Source organism: Thalassophryne amazonica, chromosome 8 (assembly GCF_902500255.1).
Source record: "Thalassophryne amazonica chromosome 8, fThaAma1.1, whole genome shotgun sequence".
In the NCBI taxonomy this organism is placed as follows: Eukaryota; Metazoa; Chordata; class Actinopteri; order Batrachoidiformes; family Batrachoididae; genus Thalassophryne; species Thalassophryne amazonica.
Genome location: NC_047110.1, coordinates 3,433,555 through 3,457,614, shown reverse-complemented (window position 1 = coordinate 3,457,614; position 24,060 = coordinate 3,433,555). Strand labels below are relative to the sequence as shown.

The window sequence follows — 24,060 nt, the reverse complement described above, 5'->3', positions numbered from 1 at the left end:
GTCACATACGAAACACGGCTTCCATCAGAAGAGAAGGAAGCCGGTCGCTGAGCAAAAACCAGAGAACATTGCATCAGAAACGAAGCACAAGCTTCGACGTCTCCCGCATAAGGCTCCGGATGACAAATGATCGGTTCAAACACCGAATCTCTGGGTGACAGAGTTATCTGCCCTGGTATCGATGATGCCACAGCTGGCGCTGCAGGAAGCGGAACGGCTTGAGCTGCAAGCTCCGTAACACGGGCGTCTGTTTGTTTAATTTGATTTGCGAGATGCTGTAATTGCTCCCATATTTTCTCCAAGTGTTCTTGAATCTTTTCGGCAGAAGGAACCGCCTCTGCCGCTGGGTCCATTATGGAATGGCCGGGAACTACTGTTATGTGTCGACGCGGGTTGAGGAGCGGACCTGCGTCAAACAGGACCCAGCGCTAAAAATAACCAGAAAGCGGTTCCAAACAGAAACTATTTATTATTCACCTGTGCTTAAAAGTGTAAAAACATAAAAACAACGTCCCTCTGGTGGAGTGATTCGTGGCTCGCTCTCCAGCGCCCGCAAGGATTAAAGCCGACGCTCCTGGACTTCCTACCACCGCCAAACACCCCCCAGGTGGACACAACAAACTGATTCTCTTTAGTGTGTGCTGACAGCATGTGTCCTCACCCCTCCCTGCTTCACGGGCTCGATGTGTCAAAACCCAGGCGCGGTCCTCAGCGTCTCACAAACGTACGTCACAAGGTCAAGTTCCCGGCAGTTCTGCTCAAATCACACATGACTTAAATGCAGAACGCCAACCAATTATCTGCTTCAGCTGCAAGTCGTCCAGGTTGCACGTGAGCACCAATCACAGGTGCTTTCCATGATGTTGATGAGGGTGAAGACTCTTCAGCCAGCACCTTCTTCACAGACAAATCAGCCCTCATGCCACCTGGAGAGCAAAGAAAAGAAAAGAACACCAAAACATCCAGCCACGCCCCCCCAACACACAACATTCGTTTTGTCTCTTCCATACATTTCCTTAATCTTGGTTTTATTGTGCCATTTGTCCTTTCCACTAATCCTGCACTTTGTGGGTGGTAAGCACAATGATGTTTTAACTTAATTTTCATGTGTTCTGCTACTCTTTGTACAACTTCATTTACAAAATGTGTTCCATTATCACTGTACAATGTCTCTGGTATTCCATAATACGGAATAATTGTCTTACACAGTGCTTTTGCTACTGTTAAAGCATCTGCTTTTTGTGATGGAACAATTTCTACCCATTTTGAAAAGGCATCAATTAATACTAGACAGTATTGATAAGGTCCACATCGATTTAGTTCAATAACATGTTTATTAAACCCCATTCCTACCAGGCTGCTCAAGGAAGCCCTACCATTATTTAATGCTTCGATCTTAAATATGATCAATCTATCTTTATTAGTTGGCTATGTACCACAGGCTTTTAAGGTGGCAGTAATTAAACCATTACTTAAAAAGCCATCACTTGACCCAGCTATCTTAGCTAATTATAGGCCAATCTCCAACCTTCCTTTTCTCTCAAAAATTCTTGAAAGGGTAGTTGTAAAACAGCTAACTGATCATCTGAGGAATGGTCTATTTGAAGAGTTTCAGTCAGGTTTTAGAATTCATCATAGTACAGAAACAGCATTAGTGAAGGTTACAAATGATCTTCTTATGGCCTTGGACAGTGGACTCATCTCTGTGCTTGTTCTGTTAGACCTCAGTGCTGCTTTTGATACTGTTGACCATAAAATTTTATTACAGAGATTAGAGCATGCCATAGGTATTAAAGGCACTGTGCTGCGGTGGTTTGAATCATATTTGTCTAATAGATTACAATTTGTTCATGTAAATGGGGAATCTTCTTCACAGACTAAAGTTAATTATGGAGTTCCACAAGGTTCTGTGCTAGGACCAATTTTATTCACTTTATACATGCTTCCCTTAGGCAGTATTATTAGACGGTATTGCTTAAATTTTCATTGTTACGCAGATGATACCCAGCTTTATCTATCCATGAAGCCAGAGGACACACACCAATTAGCTAAACTGCAGGATTGTCTTACAGACATAAAGACATGGATGACCTCTAATTTCCTGCTTTTAAACTCAGATAAAACTGAAGTTATTGTACTTGGCCCCACAAATCTTAGAAACATGGTGTCTAACCAGATCCTTACTCTGGATGGCATTACCCTGACCTCTAGTAATACTGTGAGAAATCTTGGAGTCATTTTTGATCAGGATATGTCATTCAAAGCGCATATTAAACAAATATGTAGGACTGCTTTTTTGCATTTACGCAATATCTCTAAAATCAGAATGGTCTTGTCTCAGAGTGATGCTGAAAAACTAATTCATGCATTTATTTCCTCTAGGCTGGACTATTGTAATTCATTATTATCAGGTTGTCCTAAAAGTTCCCTAAAAAGCCTTCAGTTAATTCAAAATGCTGCAGCTAGAGTACTGACGGGGACTAGAAGGAGAGAGCATATCTCACCCATATTGGCCTCTCTTCATTGGCTTCCTGTTAATTCTAGAATAGAATTTAAAATTATTCTTCTTACTTATAAGGTTTTGAATAATCAGGTCCCATCTTATCTTAGGGACCTCGTAGTACCATATCACCCCAATAGAGCGCTTCGCTCTCAGACTGCAGGCTTACTTGTAGTTCCTAGGGTTTGTAAGAGTAGAATGGGAGGCAGAGCCTTCAGCTTTCAGGCTCCTCTCCTGTGGAACCAGCTCCCAATTCAGATCAGGGAGACAGACACCCTCTCTACTTTTAAGATTAGGCTTAAAACTTTCCTTTTTGCTAAAGCTTATAGTTAGGGCTGGATCAGGTGACCCTGAACCATCCCTTAGTTATGCTGCTATAGACGTAGACTGCTGGGGGGTTCCCATGATGCATTGTTTCTTTCTCTTTTTGCTCTGTATGCACCACTCTGCATTTAATCATTAGTGATCGATCTCTGCTCCCCTCCACAGCATGTCTTTTTCCTGGTTCTCTCCCTCAGCCCCAACCAGTCCCAGCAGAAGACTGCCCCTCCCTGAGCCTGGTTCTGCTGGAGGTTTCTTCCTGTTAAAAGGGAGTTTTTCCTTCCCACTGTAGCCAAGTGCTTGCTCACAGGGGGTCGTTTTGACCGTTGGGGTTTTACATAATTATTGTATGGCCTTGCCTTACAATATAAAGCGCCTTGGGGCAACTGTTTGTTGTGATTTGGCGCTATATAAAAAAATTAATTGATTGATTGTAAAGTCCATATGAACAATTTGAAAAGGATACTGTGGTTTTGGGAATTGACCTCTCCGGGGTCTTATATTTCCCTGTGGGTTGTGTTTCAATCAGGTAACACAGGCTTTACAAAAATTTTTTGAGTATAAATTAAATCCATAGGTAGTCAAGTGTTGGTCTACCATATATACCATCCCCCCTGTCGACACATGCGTTAACCCATGTGTCGCAATTGCAGCTGCTTTGAATAAGCTTTTGGGTAGGACGGGTTTGTTATGTACACAATAAAGTCCTTTGGGGTTTGGGGTTGCCCCATTTTTCAACCACAGATTTCGTTCCTGTGTTGGTGCTTGTTTTTGCATATCCAATAAAAGGTCAGAGTCTATTAATGGTTCATTGTCTGTCTGAGCTGTGTAAATAGAAGAAGTGCCATATCGACCAGCTGCTGCTTCTTTCGCTATTTTGTCTGCGAGACGGTTTCCTCTGGAGACAAAATCTGTACCTCTGGTGTGGGCTGGGCATTTACATAATGCCAGGTGTGATGGTAATGTCACTGCTTCTAGCAAATTTGTGAGTAAGCCTGCATGTGTCACTGGTTTCCCTGTAGAGGTTATCATACCTCTTTGTTTTTCCATTGTTTTGCAAAGAACCAAATTGTCGAAAATGCATATTGACTATCTGTATAGACTGTCAATTTCTGTCCTTTAGCCAAGATACAAGCTCTGGTTAATGCAATGAGTTCTGCAGCTTGGGCTGATTTAAAATGATCGATCTGTTTTGCTTCAATAACAGTATTTGGTAATTGAACAACAGCATAACCTGTTAATGTCTGTCCTTTCTGATCTTTGAAACATGAGCCATCCACAAAGTAATGTAGTCCATCTGTAAATAGTTCGTCTGTTACGTCTGGTCGAGGTAATTGTTGTTTCTGTGTGTCTGCCAAACAATCATGCGGTTCACCATCTGTCTCAGTAGGTAGGAGCGTGGCGGAATTCAAGGTGTTGCATCTTTCAATGGTAATATGTGGCTGAGACAGTAGCATTGCTGTATAAACTATCTGTCTAGCAGGCGATAAGAATGTATCCAAACGTTTGGAATAATAGCCAACTGGTTTATTTTTATTACCATGTTGTTGTAGCTGCACACATGAATCCCTGTTTTGTGTCCACCATGAGAGTGAATGGCTTGGCATAATTGGGCAGAGATAATACTGTGGAACTCACAAGTTCTTGTTTAAGAGCTGTAAACTGTTCTTCAGCTTCTTTATTCCACTGTATTTTGTCAGTCATAGCCATTGGTATAGAATGTATTAAATCCTGCAATTTCTGCACCTTCTCTGCATAACATGGAATCCAGGCTCTGCAATAATTACAGATACCTAAGAAAGTCATCATTTCCTTTTTTGTTGACGGTTTAGGCGCTTTGAGAATAGCGTGCTTTCGATGGTCTTGTATTCGTTTCCCCTCAGCTGATAGGACGTGGCCTAAATAAGTCACTTGTGGTTGCACGAACTGCAACTTTTGCTTTTTAATTTTACTTCCTGTTTCTGCCAAATGTTGCAAAAGCATCATAGTACATTTTGTACAGCTGTCTTTTGTCTTTCCTGCCACCAAAATGTCATCTACATACACCAAGATTTGTGAATCTTCTGGTGGAGTAAATGAAGATAAGCAACAATTTATTGCTTGTGTAAAAATGGTCGGACTGTCAGCAAAACCTTGAGGGAGTCTTGTATATGTGTATCTTTTCCCTTTGAATGTAAAAGCAAACCAAAATTGAGAGTCTGGATGAACAGGTACTGAGAAAAATGCATTACTGATGTCTATGACAGAGAAGTACATGTTTCCAGGACTTAATCTATTTAGCAGCATATGTGGGTCTGGGACCAGAGGGGCACTAGTTTCTACTGCAGCATTTACTGCACGTAGGTCTTGTACCATTCGCCAATTCTGATTGTCTGCTTTTTTCACAGGATATATTGGAGTGTTACAGGATGCATCTAAACATTCCCTGATGACTCCTGCTTCCAATAATTCTGCAATAACCGGTTCAATTCCTTTTTCTGCTTCAGGTTTTAATGGATATTGTTTGATCCGTGGTCTCCAATCAGATCGTGGCTTAATTTTGACTGGCGGAATGTTTTTCAACAGTCCTACATCTGTGGGTGCATTCACCCAGAGATGAGGAGGCAGTTTGGCCAATAAAGTCTCATCTTCCTGTGTCAACAACACAGATGTTGTTAAATTTCAATCGTCCAGATCTACTTCATGTATCACCGGTGTCGTCCAAGCACTTACAAACGTATTTCCGATACAAGCCTGTGGATGGACTGAAATCCCACACCGACACTGCATCTGCTTCGTGCCAATCAATCACTTCCTCAGCTATTTTAACAATTCCTCCAAGGTCCTTCCAGGACTGAGTGTCTGCCCTTATCAGTGAAATATGCGGCACAGCCTCAGGTTTTCCTCTGTACCATTTGTCTGCACTTTGGGTCAGCACTACACTACACACAGAGGTGGTTTTTCTGTCTGTGTATAGGTGTGCTACTGTCTGTAATTCTGATGCAATTTTCAGAAATCCTGCTCCATACCTTTCATCCTTTTGTGGAGTGAATAGCATAGTTATGTGTAGATCTTTTGGTGACATCATTACTACGTGTTCTCTGTTTTCACAGGTCATCAGACCTTCCTCTAATAATTGTTCAGTTTGTCTCAACTCCGACAGATCCAAAGAGTACTGCCAGGCCTGGGCCAAATTTGTATATACAGTAGCGGGCTGTCTCACAGCTCTCATGCCACCTACTGTTGGTGTGACTCCTATAGATAAGGCAGTCATCAAATCTCGTCCCAGTAAATTTACTGGACAATGGGGCGAATAAACCACAGAGACACAAGCAGTTTGGTCCGTTTCAGGATCTTCAAAATTGACAAACTTCAATATTTTCTCTGAATTCACCTGTCCATTTGCAGATTTTACCAAAACGACTTCTTTTGCAAATTTAGTTCCGGGAGGTCTGTCTGTTATCACTGTCCTACATGCTCCTGTGTCACAGAGAAAATCCATGTCCTGTCCATTTACCTTTAGAGTCACCACAGGTCTTTCTTCCTCTTTATGGCCTCTACTCTCATCTGTGCTTCACTGAGCCATACTTTTGCACACTCTATTTCTCCTTCTTTTCTTGCTTTCCTGTTACCCTTTTTATTTGCTGCTGCTGCCGTAAGTTTTAACACCAAACCTTCACAGTCTGGCACAACCAATTTACCTGAAAAGCCATATTTCTTTTTCATTTAGTTATGTACTTCAGATTTTCCGGATTGCGTTTGTGCATGTATTTTTCGTCGCCCTGAAATAGGGGCTTATTTTCTGTGCATGTGTTTCCCATGTTGTTCACCTATTCCCCTTCACTCTGCAAAGTTCAGGTCAAGCTTCTACCCCGTGGGGCGGACCTTCCTTGGAATCCCCCTCTTTGCAGACTCGTCGGGAATATGTGAGTGTGGTGCGTATGGACTTAAAATGACCTACTTTGCAGACGACAGCTTCACTTTTGTCCCCTGATAAAATGGGATATCAAGCTGTCCGTGCTTCAGTCACTCACAGTCCCATTTCTCACATTCATACCACAAACACACTTAGTTTCACTTTTGGAATATTCAATTAATTCACGTCTCTCTAACTGCTTCTCCTGAAATTTATTTTTACTCCTGTATTTCTTAGCCAGATGGGGACTCGAACCCCTCCGCCAAATGTGCCAGCAGGACCGGAGACTCTAACTCCCTCCCCCGCACTTTATTACCCACGTTAACGTATTTTATCCTCACAGGCAGGCAGTAATTACTTACTAATTAATTTGTTGCGCCTCTCATTTGGTTCGGAGGCGTCGTCAATCTACTGCGGCGAGCGGAGGTGGACATCTATGGTCACCGGCCCGACGGAGAATTCACTCCTCAGGACTTTCTTCAGTGCGCGCTGTCAGCGGTGCGTCTCCCTCCGTTTGCTCGAGAAGATCTGTTGACGCCCCACGTTGGGCGCCAGGAAAAAAACTGTTGGGTTTGCACCCTGTTTTAAAGAAATGAGAGGCACAAACACTGTAAAGAAACCAGTCAGAGAGAGACAAATATATTTTATGCTCTGCGCAGAGGAGGAGGATAAGAAGCAGCTTGTAAGTGCTCAGCTCCAAAGCTCTCCTAAAATCCCCTCCTCTGGCTCGGCTTTTTATTTAGTTCATCAACATGAGAAAAAACAAACAAGGACAGTCGGGGAGAGGTTACACATGAGTCATGTCTGCAAGAGGGAGATATCAAGGCAAGGTGACGGCTGGAACCTTCCATTCCTGCAACATGAGCCTTGTGGCTCCTCCAAAGCAGGATGAGGCACTTATGCAAAATGAAAAATAGTTTGCTCAATCATGAAGAATGCAGACAACAAGTCTTTCTTTTTAAAACCTCCTCTTCTCACAAAGAGGAAAAGTACACGTAGTCATAAAAAGGAAATAAATGATAATATAAGCATGAACTATATAAAATCATTGACAATTAGTCTAATGCTGCGTTCACACCGGGCGTGATCAGACGCTATAAATTCGCAGGGGTCGCGTGGCAACAGACGTGCCTCCTTCGCCGGGTGTGTCGCTCTGCTTTAGCTGTGAAAATTCGCCACGGTGTGTCATCAAATAGGAAGAGCTTCCATTCAGCTCGCCGGCTCCGGTTGTCAGTCAAGTTAACATGACGGACCTTGATCACACGGAGCGAGTTGTTGTGGAAAGCTGACAAACGTCATGAGACGTTCCCAATTCAGGCAGTATCATTATTTGCTGCAGGAGCTGCGTCTGGATGACGGCTGCTTTCAGTGGTCCTTCCGCCTCTGGGCTCCAGTTTGAGGACCAGCTGTCCCGTTCACGCGCGCACATGTAAACAATAAAAAAAAAAAAGAAAGAAACTCTGCTTCCTGCTGTGTGGCTGCAGCTCGCTCTTCCCCCAAAAAGTCTGTCACAGTTGTGTTTAGAAACCAGTCACTATTTGTTTTATTATACATCTGTGTAGGTAATTAATAAAATATTCTCTACAGACGATTCGCTCGCGTGCGCACATACATAAAAGAGAAAGAAACTCCGCTCCTGTTGCTGTGGGGCTGCTGCTCGCTCCAAAAACTCTTGTCATAATTGTGAAATAAAGGGCAAAAGAGACATAAGTCCTGCTCACAGGCTGCTACCAGAGACAGGACATGTTGCGCCACTTCGCAGTGTTCGGAACATTGCCGAAATGCAGACGAACTTCGTCTGCAGGAGCATCTTCTGATGTGGCGCGAATTTCGCTTCAACATCGACGCATCATTTTCGCTTAAGCAAGATTGAGCGCAGTGAATATTATGAATTTCTTGAAACCTCCTGCCCCTGGGCAGAAACCAGGGAAGCAAAGGAAAGAACAGCTATCACCCTCAAAACAAGCACAGAAAAGGAAGGCTGCTGATGCTGAATGAGAAGAAAAGGGTGAGGAAAACTTGGCAAGCTTCCTGGAAGAAAAGATGGCCATGGCTGGAGTGTGATGAGGAGAGCGAGGTTGTCTTCTGTGGAACTTGTAGGGCCATGCCAGAATATGCTGACAAAATCAAATCAAATCAATTTTATTTACGTGGTGTGTCCATAAAGTAAAGGTCCTTTTTATTTTTTTTTAAAAAACTATATGGATTTCATTCATATGTTTTGACGTCAGACATGCTTGAACCCTCGTGCGCATGCGTGAGTTTTTCCACGCCTGTCGGTGACGTCATTCACCTGTGAGCACGCCTTGTGGAAGGAGTGGTCCCGCCCCCTCGTCGGATTTTCATTGTCTGGAAATGGCGGAATGAAAAGGACTTTTTTCCCATCATTTTTCAGAAGCTGTTAGAGACTGGCACCTGGAAACCATTCAAAAAATTTATCTTGCTTTTGGTGAAAATTTTACGGGCTTCACAGAGAATAAGGACTTTAACTACAGCTTTAAAGACCCCTTTAAGGACGGTCGGTGCACCGCGCTCCGAGCTGCGACGTCGCGGCACAAACCACTGGATCATTTCTAAGCTGATGGCTCTGTGGATACGAGACCGTCGTGTGCTCTTTCTCTGGTTATCACAAGAGCTGGACATCAGCCATTTTCCGGCAGATTTCTCTTTTAATAAGAGATTTTGTCATGGAAAGCCGCTCTCCACAATTTCTCTTATACTCACTCGACTGGTAAGCACTGAAAGCCGAGATAGACATGTCCAAACTTGTCCTCTAACACTCCGAAACAGAGGTGTTCCTTTGTCTCACTTCATCAGCGAATCGGCTTTCCATAACTAAGGGATGGTTCAGGGTCACCTGATCCAGCCCTAACTATAAGCTTTAGCAAAAAGGAAAGTTTTAAGCCTAATCTTAAAAGGAGAGAGGGTTTCTGTCTCCCTGATCCGAATTGGGAGCTGGTTCCACAGGAGAGGAGCCTGAAAGCTGAAGGCTCTGCCTCCCATTCTACTCTTACAAACCCTAGGAACTACAAGTAAGCCTGCAGTCTGAGAGTGAAGCGCTCTATTGGGGTGATATGGTACTATGAGGTCCCTAAGATAAGATGGGACCTGATTATTCAAAACCTTATAAGTAAGAAGAAGAATTTTAAATTCTATTCTAGAATTAACAGGAAGCCAATGAAGAGAGGCCAATATGGGTGAGATATGCTCTCTCCTTCTAGTCCCCGTCAGTACTCTGGCTGCAGCATTTTGAATTAACTGAAGGCTTTTCAGGGAACTTTTAGGACAACCTGATAATAATGAATTACAATAGTCCAGCCTAGAGGAAATAAATGCATGAATTAGTTTTTCAGCATCACTCTGAGACAAGGCCTTTCTAATTTTAGAGATATTGCATAAATGCAAAAAAGCAGTCCTACGTATTTGTTTAATATGCGCTTTGAATGACATATCCTGATCAAAAATGACTCCAAGATTTCTCACAGTATTACTAGAGGTCAGGGTAATTCCATCCAGAGTAAGGATCTGGTTAGACACCATATTTCTAAGATTTGTGGGGCCAAGTACAATAACTTCAGTTTTATCTGAGTTTAAAAGCAGGTAATTAGAGGTCGTCCATGTCTTTATGTCTGTAAGACAATCCTGCAGTTTAGCTAATTGGTGTGTGTCCTCTGGCTTCACAGATAGATAAAGCTGAGTATCATCTGCGTAACATTGAAAATTTAAGCAATGCCGTCTAATAATACTGACTAAGGGAGGCATGTATAAAGTGAATAAAATTGGTCCTAGCACAGAACCTTGTGGAACTCCATAATTAACCTTAGTCTGTGAAGAAGATTCCCCATTTACATGAACAAATTGTAATCTATTAGATAAATATGATTCAAACCACCACAGCGCAGTGCCTTTAATACCTATGGCATGCTCTAATCTCTGTAATAAACTTTATGGTCAACAGTATCAAAAGCAGCACTGAGGTCTAACAGAACAAGCACAGAGATGAGTCCACTGTCTGAGGCCATAAGAAGATCATTTGTAACCTTCACTAATGCTGTTTCTGTACTATGATGAATTCTAAAACCTGACTGAAACTCTTCAAATAGACCATTCCTCTGCAGATGATCAGTTAGCTGTTTTACAACTACCCTTTCAAGAATTTTTGAGAGAAAAGGAAGGTTGGAGATTAGCCTATAATTAGCTAAGATAGCTGGGTCAAGTGATGGCTTTTTAAGTAATGGTTTAATTACTGCCACCTTAAAAGCCTGTGGTACATAGCCAACTAATAAAGATAGATTGATCATATTTAAGATCGAAGCATTAAATAATGGTAGGGCTTCCTTGAGCAGCCTGGTAGGAATGGGGTCTAATAGACATGTTGATGGTTTGGAGGAAGTATCTAATGAAAATAACTCAGACAGAACAATCAGAGAGAAACAGTCTAACCAAATACCGGCATCACTGAAAGCAGCCAAAGAGAACGATATGTCTTTGGGATGGTTATGAGTAATTTTTTGTCTAATCGTTAAAATTTTATTAGCAAAGAAAGTCATGAAGTCATTACTAGTTAAAGTTAAAGGAATACTCAGCTCAGTAGAGCTCTGACTCTTTGTCAGCCTGGCTACAGTGCTGAAAAGAAACCTGGTGTTGTTCTTATTTTCTTCAATTAGTGATGAGTAGTAAGATGTCCTAGCTTTACAGAGGGCTTTTTTATAGAGCAACAGACTCTTTTCCAGGCTAAGTGAAGATCTTCTAAATTAGTGAGACGCCATTTCCTCTCCAACTTACGGGTTATCTGCTTTAAGCTGCGAGTTTGTGAGTTATACCATGGAGTCAGGCACTTCTGATTTAAGGCTCTCTTTTTCAGAGGAGCTACAGCATCCAAAGTTGTCCTCAATGAGGATATAAAACTATTGATGAGATAATCTATCTCACTCACAGAGTTTAGGTAGCTACTCTGCCCTGTGTTGGTATATGGCATCGGAGAACATAAAGAAGGAATCATATCCTTGAACCTAGTTACAGCGCTTTCTGAAAGACTTCTGCTGTAATGAAACTTATTCCCCACTGCTGGGTAGGAGTAAATGTAAATGTTATTAAGAAATGATCAGAGAGAAAGGGGTTTTCAGGGAATACTGTTAAGTCTTCAATTTCCATACCATAAGTCAGAACAAGATTTAAGGTATGATTAAAGTGGTGGGTGGACTCATTTACATTTTGAGCAAAGCCAATCGAGTCTAATAATAGATTAAATGCAGTGTTGAGGCTGTCATTCTCAGCATCTGTGTGGATGTTAAAATCGCCCACTATAATTATCTTATCTGAGCTAAGCACTAAGTCAGACAAAAGGTCTGAAAATTCACAGAGAAACTCACAGTAACGACCAGGTGGACGATAGATAACAACAAATAAAACTGGTTTTTGGGACTTCCAATTTGGATGGACAAGACTAAGAGTCAAGCTTTCAAATGACTTAAAGCTCTGTCTGGGTTTTGATTAATTAATAAGCTGGAATGGAAGATTGCTGCTAATCCTCTTCCTCGGCCCGTGCTACGAGTGTTCTGGCAGTTAGTGTGACTCGGGGGTGTTGACTCATTTAAACTAACATATTCATCCTGCTGTAACCAGGTTTCTGTAAGGCAGAATAAATCAATACGTTGATCAATTATTATATCATTTACTAACAGGGACTTAGAAGAGAGAGATCTGTTTAATAGACCACATTTAACTGTTTTAGTCTGTGGTGCAGTTGAAGGTGCTATATTATTTTTTCTTTTTGAATTTTTATGCTTAAATAGATTTTTGCTAGTTATTGGTGGTCTGGGAGCAGGCACCGTCTCTACGGGGATGGGGTATTGGGGGATGGCAGGGGGAGAGAAGCTGCAGAGATGTGTGTAAGACTACAACTCTGCTTCCTGGTCCCAACCCTGGATAGTCACGGTTTGGAGGGTTTAATAAAATTGGCCAGATTTCTAGAAATGAGAGCTGCTCCATCCAAAGTGGGATGGATGCCGTCTCTCCTAACAAGACCAGATTTTCCCCAGAAGCTTTGCCAATTATCTATGAAGCCCACCTCATTTTTTGGACACCAGTCAGACAGCCAGCAATTCAAGGAGAACATGCGGCTAAACATGTCACTCCCGGTCCGATTGGGGAGGGGCCCAGAGAAAACTACAGAGTCCGACATTGTTTTTGCAAAGTTACACACCGATTCAATGTTAATTTTAGTGAACCTCCGATTGGCGTAACCGGGTGTCATTACTGCCGACGTGAATTACAATCTTACCAAATTTACGCTTAGCCTTAGCCAGCAGTTTCAAATTTCCTTCAATGTCGCCTGCTCTGGCCCCCGGAAGACAATTGACTAGGTTGCTGGTGTCGCTAACTTCACATTTCTCAAAACAGAGTCCGCCAATAACCAGAGTTTGTTCCTCGGCGGGTGTGTCGCCGAGTGGGGAAAACGGTTAGAGATGTGAACGGGTTGGCGGTGTACACGGGGCTTCTGTTTTAGGACTACGCTTCCTTCTCACAGTCACCCAGTCGGCCTGCTTTCCCGGCTGCTCGGATCTGCCGGAGGGGAAAACTAACGGCGACGAAGCTACCTTGGTCCGCACCAACTACAGGGGGCCTGGCTAGCTGTAGGATTTTCCAAGGTGCGGAGCCGAGTCTCCAATTCGCCCAGCCTGGCCTCCAAAGCTATGAATAAGCTACACTTATTACAAGTACCATTACTGCTAAAGGAGGCCGAGGAATAACTAAACATTTCACACCCAGAGCAGAAAAGTGCGGGAGAGACAGGAGAAGCCGCCATGCTAAACCGGCTCATCAGTCCATCCATCCATACAAGGACAGGACAAGCTATTTTGGCTCCGCCCTCTTGCGCATTACAATTCCACCTGCCTTGTGTGCTGGACGCTGTATATAAAATAATAAGTTTGTAGCGGATTAATTATTTTCTGTCACAGGTTGGATATTGAAAACACCTCTCATTGCTTCTGGAATCACAGAGGATATTTGGAGCTTTTTCCTCTCTCTGTCTCATGCGCTGAGGTGGAGAACATATTTGGAACAGCCTAAAAGGTCATTCTTTGTTTTTATTGTAATAGCTTGGTAAAATGGTTGCATGTCATTCCTTATTTATAAGCAAATGCAAAAGTATGTTTATGATAAATTTAACATTTTGTTATAATGGATCAGATGAGGCGCAGTCTGTGCACGCTGACACAATGACTTGCACTCAAGACGAGCATTTATGCAGAACGCCAGTGCGCAAAATAATGATTTTGCAGACAATAACGGACGAACACAAAGTTAAAAGTTGGATCACCGGTGTCAAAATAAAGCCAGTGAGAAAAAGCGCAGAGGCGACTGTCCAGGAACCCGTGGTTTGGTTATAGCTGATCTATGGATGTGTTTTGTGTTGTTTTTTTGGTGGGGGGGTGAAGTGGCCCAGCAGTTGCGGGTGTATATAATTAAAGTGGCCACCTCATTGCAGTGTCCTTCTTTTTTTTTTTTTTTGTCTCAGAGAGCTGGGTGAACACGCAGAACTGCTATATTTAATGACTCTGGAACACAGCTGAACTGCAGCCTGACGCACACTGGCAGGACTGTGCAGGAGCCTCTTTTTTTTTGGACTGCGTTTAATAAATATGACAACATCTTGAATGGATGCTGTGAATTGAAAACCCACACTTTATAGAGCCCAAATGTGGGAGTGCAGGAGGTTTGTACCAAACCCATGCATAAATGTGCACCAATGGCGCGTTAACATGGCGCTACATGGATCATATATGACTTGACGTGGCTCATATGCGGCGACACAAGCCATTCAAGGCTGGACGGGGCTCAAATGACATGTCAGTCATGGCTCATTAGAGGGTGATATGTGGCACATACGAGGAACAGAGAGGCACATAGCCTTAGTAGTGGATACCTGATAGATTTATATGTATGATTCATGGCTTTATTATTTGGTGAGACCGAGGCTTAAGACAACACAAGATCTAAAATATGCTCCTTTTCATGAGTTGGGCCAGATACGCACTGGATCAAATTAAAGGACTCATCGGGTTTAAAAAGTCCTTGACCAGAGGACGGGAATCACAACAGACGTGTATTAAAATCACCAGAGATTATAATATGATCATATTTCACCATGTTCCTGGACAGAAAGTCCACAGACTCATTTATAAAGTCCTTATTATATTTTGGTGGATGATAAACAATGGCACAAAGGACGAGAAATGACAGGTTCAGTTCAAAAAGATGGAGCTCAAAGCTGCTGTGACTCGTTGCAGGGTGGGACAAACAGCACTGAAGTTCGGATTTAGACACAGAGGCTATGCCGCCGCCGCCGCCACCCGTGGAACGGGGCGAGCTAAAGAACAAACACTCAGGAGGAAGGAGCCTAAAGCTGACAGCAAAGCCGGAGTTGAAGGTCCAGCCACTGGTACACGCAGGGGCAATGACTGGGAAAATGGGGCAGATCCACGGCCAAATCAACTGCTGGGCAGAAAAGTCCAAATCCAAGGCGAGAATCGGCCAAAAATGCTACAAAGTGAGGCTTAAGTCTGACTAGCTCACCAACGAGTTTTCCACCATCTTCTAATCCGCTATCTTTGGGGATGGGGGAGGGGTAGACAAGACAGCCGGTGTAGATGTACCGTGCCAGTGTTCTGAACACTGACGGAGTGTTGCCTCTGACCGCCCCCCTTAGGGGAAACACACCTGGCAGTCGATGACGAACGTGCACCAGCACAGGAGGAAGTGTTGCCGAGCAAACAATGAACAATCAGACAACAATATAGCTTCAGATGAAGCTTTAATTTTGAAAACAGTTTGGCAGTCATAAACCAGTAGCGCAGACACTTCTTGATAAGCTTAAAAAAGCAAAAGTAGAGGAGAAGCAAACAAAACCGTAAGAGACCGAGGCAGATGGCTTGCAAACACGGGCACCATCTTTTCCCTAAATTTATCATGTTAGGGTTAAGGTTGACGTGAGAGTTAAGGTTGGCGCTATGGTTAAGGATTAGGGTTGTCCTCTCTCCTGTTCACCCTCTATTTGTCAGATTTCAGTTACAACATTGAGCTATGCCACATGCACAAGTTTTCTGACAATGCAGCTATTGTGGCATGTATTAGGGATGGACAGGAAGGGGAGTACAGGAACCTGGTGAAGGACTTTGTTGAGTGGTGCAGGGCAAACCACCTGCAATTGAACACTTCCAAGACCAAGGAGATGGTGGTGGATTATAGGAGGTCCAGATCCCCTTCACTCCCAGTCTCCATTAAGGGGGTCAATGTGCAAGTTGTTCAGATCTATAAGTACCCGGGGCTGCACCTGGACAATAAACTGGACTGGACAACTGATGCACTCTACAAGAAGGGCAGAGTCACTTTATTTCCTGAGAAGGCTGGGGTCCTTTAACATCTGCAGTAAACTCCTACTGATGTTTTATCAGTCTGTCATCTCCGGCATTGTCTTCTATGCTGTGGTATGCTGGGCGGCAGTGCAAAGAAGATCGACACTGGACTATTGACAGACTAGTGAGAAAAGCTGGCTCTGTGGTTGGCACTGAGCTGGAGTCCTTAGCATTGGTAGCTGAGAATAGGACCCTCAGCAAACTCCTATCAATCATGGACAATAAGCGCCACCCCTTACACAGCACACGAAACAGGCAGAGAAGCCCGTTCAGTGGTGGACTGCTTTCTCTGTCATGTTCAGCAGACAGGCTGAGGAAATCCTTTGTTCCCCGGGCCATTCAGCTTTTTAACTTTTCCGTGAAGGGGCAGGGAAATATGGATTACTGGGTTTGAGTTACTGACTATTTTATATTTATTTATCTGAACTTTTAATGCATTGAAAATACTTACTGCTTTTTAAGATTCATCCCTATAGACCTACAGAATGGACACATTGACCCACCCATTGCACTGCTCCCCTACTGGTGCACTTACAGTAACTGAATGTGGAATGTACCCTCACCATGAATGTTCATTCTATTGGTGTTTGTGCTTTTTCCTTGTCCTTATGTGTGTTGAACATACTGTATAAGTATGTGTCTTGAGCTACGGGGTGTTTAAATTTCATTTTGGCTCATTAAAGTATCTGTCTATCTAAGGTTACAGTTAAGGATGATGTTAGAGTTAAGGTTGGCGTTAGCATTAAGTTTAAGTTTGGAGTTAGGGTTAGGATGGAGTTAGTGTTAGGGTTGGAATTGGGGTTAAGATTACAGATAAGTTAAGGTTAGAGATAGTGTTAAGTTATGTTTAAGATTGGAGTTATCCTTATGGTTACAGTTAAGGTTGGAGCTAGGGTTAAGGTTACAGTTAAGTTTGGAGTTAGGGTTAAGGTTATGGATAAGGTTGGAGGTAGGGTTAATGTGATGGTTAGAGTTAGCATTAAGTTACATTTAAGGTTGGAGTTAGCGTTAGGGTTGGTGTGGTTTTTTTAGTGTGTCCAAAGAGCACCTGTGAAATACTGTTGCTGTTCTCTCAGCAGGTTTTTAACTGGACTCTTCATAAAGGTGAAGTCCTCACTAACAAGGACTTAAATTAATTTGTGAGCAAAATATCAGAGAAAGTCTTGGATCTTTTACTTGAAGTGAAAACATGTTGCATTGATAATGTTGTTTAGTAACCATGCTGACAACCCCAGAAACCAATCGTTACAAAACACGAGTGACAATAATAACCAATTTGTCTTTCTGCAGCATCGGAGCTGAAACCAGGATTGGACGGTGGACTCCACGGTCTGTCTGGACAGCATGACCTGGGACCAGGGTAACTCATGCACACAAATCCATCTGCACATGATCAAAGGGTGTTAAGCTGTGGCTGGTGCCCTCTGGCAGGGTGGCACTGTGGTGACAGTGCCATAAATACATTCAGGGGCCCGATGTCGTGACTGGAGCTGGGTAGGGGCTCAGCATGCAGGAGGAGGGCATTCCTGAAAATGTCAGTGTAATGGGCATTTCACACTGCAACCGCTTCAGGATGTTAAACGTGGCGGATCGCTCTAAAACCCACCGTTGCATTTTCAAAACTGAGCTGGCGTTACCACTCCACCGGGAGCGAGCATTGCCGCTTATCAGACCACTGCAGTTAAAGTTCAACCCGATCCAACTTTCACTACTGCGCCCTGTGACGTAGCTTTGTGCTTGTCAAATAGAAATGAGTCATCAAGCCAAAATACGGAAGACGACAAACAAACAATCCGGTTCAAATGATGCTGCGATGACTGACTGTTCTGAGGTCAGTCCGGTTTGTGTTTCTGTCTGTCCTTCTGCAGCCAATGCTGATGTTTCTGCTGCGGGTGATTCCTTAGCCGCTGTTGGTCAGGGTGAACAGGCTGACTCGGAGACACCGGGCCCAGTAGACCCCAAATCCCCACGGAGTCAAAGCATTAATGATGACAACATGGACTATGATTTGGACTCCAGCATGTCCACCACCAGTTCCTTCTGTCAGAGCAGTGATCTGTACACGCTGCAGGACATCAACAGCTTCCTGGATGAGTCATTTGGTACATCAATGAAAGTTGCAGATTATTTTCCCAATACAGAAAAATTTGTCAAATCTGTTAAAGTGTTGAGGAAGCTCATTGGCTTGGACCTGCTCAATGAGAAGAAGCGGTACAGACTCAGGAAACACATCACTGCTTTGGGGATGGAATCTCTGTCCAAGCGGGGACAAGGTCTAAGAGGTCATAAATCCACCAGATAGATAGTGTCTGAGTGTGTCTTACTGGGGCTTCTGTCTTCTCTGTCTGTCTTTCTCTCTGTTCTCTCTCCACTCAGTCCACATGCAGCATCTGAAGGTGGGCTCTTTGAACATGAATGGTGGCAAGGACGGCCGGAGGAGGGCTTTGGTCTCTGCGCTCTTTGAACAAAAGGGGTTACAGGTGTTGTTCCTGCAGGAGACTCACTCTGATGCCGATAATGAAGTGGACTGGGCTCGGTGGTGGATGGGACAGTTTTATAAATGTCATGGCTCCAACATCAGTGCTGGAGTGTCGGTTTTTGTTTTCCTCCTCATCTTAACGTCATTGTTTTATCCACCACTGAGATTGTGCAGGGTGGGGTTCTGCTGGTCAGGGCTCAGGTCGAGGGGTTGACCGTTGTGTTCACAAATATCTATGCATATAATGAGGGCTTGGAGTAGGTCGTGTTATCCACAGGACTGATCATCTTGAGGTGTTGTTGGAGCGCATTATGGCAGGATGCTTGCACACCTCTTGTCCCATGTGCTGTTCCGCCCCTTCTGCCAAAGAAAGGGGATCTCACTCTGTTGAACAACTGGAGACCAATTGCACTTCTCTGTGCATATCAAATCTTTTCTAGAGTTCTGGTGTTTGCCAGGTGTCCTGGACCTTGTAGTTCATAAATACCAGTCTTATTGTGTACCTGATGGAGGGAATGTGGGCAGTCTGTTTGTGATGAGGGATTTGTTTATGTCACACTGGAGACTTGCTTGGTAGGTTTGTGTCACTTGATGAGGCCGTAGCATCTCCTCCTCTCTCCTCTCCTCTTGTTGTCTCTATCTCTGTCTCCAACCTTCAAAATCCCAACTTCACCAGACTATGAATTCTTCGAATTGCATTTGGAATAACCATGGAATTGATCAGCTGGTCTGTCAACGCTATTGACACCATCTTTTCAACAAGGAAATCAGGCCTGGGGAACCCTGCGTGCCCAGAATAAACCTATCCCGTGGGTTATGTTCTCGATGCCTGGAAGGAGTGGCGCGTGGTGTGCTTGGCGCCCCTCTCCGTTGAAGACGTCGAGGATTTATTGATATTTGTCTTCATGGTAGGTGGGCTTCTGCTGTCAGGATTATGCGCTGCTCTAATCTACAAATGAGCTTGTGTCCAGAGAAGGCGGTGGCATTTCTGGATGTTGTTGATGTATGGCTTTCACTTTGCATGGTAGAGTTTTAACTTGCACTTGCACTTGTAGATGTTGCGACGAACTGTGTTAACTGACATTGGTTTTCTGAAGCGTTCCTGAGCCCACGCGGTAAGATCCTTTACACAATGATGTCTGTTTTTAATGCAGTGCCGCCTGAAGGATCGAAGGTCACGGGTATTCAGTGTTGGTTTTAGGCCTTGCCGCTTACGTGTAGAAAGTTCTCCAGATTTTCTGAATCTTCTGATTATATTAAGGACTGTACATGATGGAATCCCTAAATTCCTTGCAATTGAATGCTGCAAAACATTGTTCTTAAACTATTGGACTGTTTTTTCACACAGTTGTTCACAAAGTGCCTTGGGGCAACTGTTTGTTGTGATTTGGCGCTATATAAATAAAATTGATTTGATTTGATTTGAAAGTGGTGATCCTCACCCCATCTTTGCTTGTGAACAGCTGATCCTTTTGGGGATGCTCTTTTTATACCCAATCATGACACTCACCTGTTTCCAATTAACCTGTTGACCTGTGGAATGTTCCAAACAGTTGTTCTTTGAGCATTCATTAACTTTCCCAGTCTTTTGTTGCCCTGTCCCAGCCTTTTTGAAATGTGTTGCAAGCATCCATTTCAAAATGAGCAAATATATGCACAAAAACAATAAAGTTTATCAGTTTGAACATTAAATATCTTGTCTTTGTGGTGTATTCAATTGAATATAGGTTGAAGAGGATTTGTAAATCATTATATTCTGTTTTTATTGACATTTTACACAACGTCCCAACTTCATTGGAATTGGGGTTGTACTTTGCATTGGTATCTTTTTTCCTTTTTTTTTGCTGAACAACATGCAGACTTTTTTTGGATTAAGCATAAGACAACTCTGTGTAAGACAGATATGCACCCTCTCCAGTGCATGCTGGTAAGGTCCGCAGCAGTTGTCCTAGCATCCACACCCTGGGTGAACAGCACAGCATCATCCGCATACATCAACATATTTCGCTCAGGGCAGATATCTGGCAGGTCATTGATGTAAAAGAGAACAACAAAGGCCCAAGCACAGAACCCTGCACTACTCCTACATCACAATCAGGCCTTTTTTTTCCCCCAGGCGCTGTAATATTCTGTCCATAAGGTCAGAGGGTTTGCTGTCACTTAAGCTGTGCAGAGAAAAAGCTTGCTGGCCCTCTCAGCATCAGAAAGTTCAAATGTCTTTAAAAGGTGAGCCTTGAGAGATGCATATTTATGCACTGATGCACTGCAGGGTGGTTTTGCAGGAAACTAACCAGCCTTGTCACTGTGGAACTGCTAAGGGCTGACACAAAATAATTGTACTTCGTGTTGTCTGCGGTGATCTCCCGCAGCACACTGTGCATCTGCTTGTGTGAACCAAGCCAAAGCTGACGACTCCCAAAACCTAAGGCCTTTCAAAGACACAGCATTCACAGTCATGATTGCATCAGAATGTTGGGAAAGTGTAGGAACATGGACCCACAACAGGGGGCGCAAATGAACGGACAATGGAGAAAGTCAAATCACAAAGTTTTACTGTTGTGAACTCACACAACAAACACAACAGATTACAAATACAGCAGTAACCGAATTCCAAAGGTGTCGTGTGGGCAGGCTCGACGATAGGAGACGTCTGTCCGAGTCGAACCGGAACCACCCGATTTCCTCTGCCACCGAACCCCGGGGATACTGGAGCCGCCAAGTCCCGAACCCCAGGTGGCCACTGCCTCCGCTCGTCGGATCCGGTACTGCTGGCAAGGAACAGAAACAGTCAGGTGTGGGTGCGGCTGCACCCAGCAACACACAGGGTGGAAACACCACCTCCACCTCTTGTCAGGAAAATACAGGTGAGTGCAGGAATGTGAGTACTTATCCAAAATACAGTCTCCTGCTGTCTTTTCTCTTTCTGTGTAAAGGCAAAAAGTATTTAATGGTCAAAAGATGATCTGTTTGGCTGGATACGTTACCTCCTTGGTAGAGCGATATCTCGGCAATGAGGTGGGAGATGACGTCCTGCTGATATACCTCCCTGTTGATTGATATCAGCTGTCTCGTCTCAGGTGATGGGTGACAGCTGTCCACCCTGGCTGCTCCTGTGAGGCGGCAGCGCCCTCTGGTGCCTGGAGCCCGCACTCCAGACAGGGCGCCCTCTGGTGGTGGTGGGCCAGCAGTACCTCCTCTTCAGCGGCCCACACAACAGGACCCCCCCCTCAACGGGCGCCTCCTGGCGCCCGACCAGGCTTGTCCGGTGGCGACGGTAAGAAGTCGGCCAGGAGGGCCGGGGTCCAGGATGAAGCTCCTCTTCACCCAGGAGCGCTCTTCGGGACCGTACCCTTCCCAGTCCACCAGATACTGCAAAACCCCGGCCCATCCGTCGGACGTCCAGGAGCCGGCGTACAGTCCAAGCCGGCTCGCCGTCGATGATCCGGGCAGGAGGTGGTGCCGGACCCGGAGTGCAGAGGGGTGAGGTGTGATGAGGTTTGATTCTGGAAACATGGAACACTGGATGAATCCGCAGTGAGGCCGGAAGCTGAAGCCTCACTGCGGCGGGATTGATGACCTTGAGAATTTTGAACGGACCAATGTATCGTTCCTGTAGTTTTGGGGAGTCCACTTGTAGGGGAATGTCCTTGGTGGACAACCACACTTCCTGCCCAGGACGATACGTAGGAGCCGGGGTCCGCCGCCGGTCTGCATGGTTCTTTGCCCTCGTCCGGGCCTTCAACAAAGCAGAACGGGCGGCACGCCACACCCGACGGCACTTCCGTAGGTGGGCCTGGACCGAGGGCACACCGACCTCTCCCTCGACCACCGGGAATAACGGGGGCTGATACCCCAAACACACCTCAAAAGGGGAGAGGCCGGTGGCTGATGATACTTGACTGTTGTGGGCGTACTCGATCCAGGCTAGGGTGGGTACTCCAGGCCGTCGGGTGCGCGGCTGTCACACAACGTAGGGTCTGCTCCATCTCTTGGTTGGCCCGTTCTGCTTGCCCGTTGGTCTGGGGGTGATACCTGGACGAGAGACTGACCGTGGCCCCCAGTTCCCGGCAGAAGCTCCTCCAGACGTGCGAGGAGAACTGGGGACCGCGATCGGAGACGATGTCTGATGGTATCCCATGCAGACGGACGACGTGGTGGACCAGGAGGTCCGCTGTCTCCTGGGCCGTTGGTAGCTTCGGGAGGGCCACGAAGTGGGCCGCCTTGGAGAATCGGTCCACTATCGTGAGGATGACAGTGTTTCCCTGGGACGGCGGGAGGCCCGTGACAAAATCCAGGCCGATGTGAGACCAGGGGCGATGAGGCACGGGCAGCGGCTGTAGCAATCCCGATGTCTTGCGGTGGTCGGCCTTGCCCCTGGCGCAGGTGGTACAGGCCTGGATGTAATCCCAGACGTCGGCCTCCAGGGACGCCCACCAGAAGCGCTGCCGGACGACTGCCACGGTTCTTCGCACCCCAGGATGACAGGAGAGCTTAGAACCGTGACAGAAGTCCAGAACTGCAGCCCTGGCTTCTGGTGGGACGTAGAGTTTGTTCTTCGGTCCGGTTTCGGGGTCCGGGTCTCGTGTCAGGGCCTCCCGGACGGTCTTCTCCACGTCCCAGGTGAGGGCGGCCACGATAGCGGACTCCGGGATGATGGGATCCGGGGGATCCGACGACTCCGTTTTGACCTCATCTTCATGTACCCGGGACAAGGCATCCGATCTTTGATTTTTGGTCCCGGGACGGTAGGTGATCCGGAAGTCAAAATGGCCGAAGAACAGTGACCAGCGGGCTTGCCTGGGGTTCAGCCGCTTGGCGGTCCTGATATACTCCAGGTTCCGGTGGTCAGTGAAAACCGTGAATGGCACGGACGTTCCCTCCAACAGATGTCTCCACTCTTCAAGAGCCTCTTTCACCGCAAGGAGCTCTTGATTGCCGACGTCATAGTTCCGTTCGGCTGGGGTCAACCTGCGGGAAAAATAGGCACACGGGTGAAGGACCTTATCGGTCTTCCCGCTCTGGGACAGCACGGCTCCTATCCCTGAGTCCGAGGCGTCCACTTCAACCACTAACTGGCGACTAGGATCGGGCTGCACCAGAACAGGTGCAGACGAGAAGCGCCGTTTCAACTCCTTGAACGCGGCTTCGCAACGATCCGACCAGGTGAAGGGGACTTTTGGTGAGGTCAGGGCTGTCAGGGGGCTAACTACCTGACTGTAGCCCTTAATGAACCTCCTGTAGAAATTAGCAAAGCCTAGGAACTGTTGCAACTTCCTACGGCTTGTGGGTTGGGGCCAGTCTCTCACCGCTGCAACCTTGGCCGGATCAGGAGCGACGGAGTTGGAGGAGATGATGAACCCCAAGAAGGACAAAGACGTGCGGTGGAACTCACACTTCTCGCCCTTCACAAACAGCCGGTTCTCCAACAACCGCTGCAGGACCTGAC

General features: G+C 45.3%; 1 protein-coding gene across 1 annotated transcript in view; it reads left to right on the top strand.

Moving 5' to 3' along the window:
* The window catches only part of LOC117515210 (dnaJ homolog subfamily C member 24-like), a 190,377-nt gene that overhangs the window by 119,850 nt on the left and 46,467 nt on the right, over positions 1 to 24,060 (top strand). Inside the window, exon 4 of the mRNA XM_034175686.1 lies at positions 17,426 to 17,495. Within this exon, the coding sequence (XP_034031577.1) occupies positions 17,426 to 17,495 (70 nt within the window). The remainder of the gene's footprint in view (positions 1 to 17,425; positions 17,496 to 24,060) is intronic.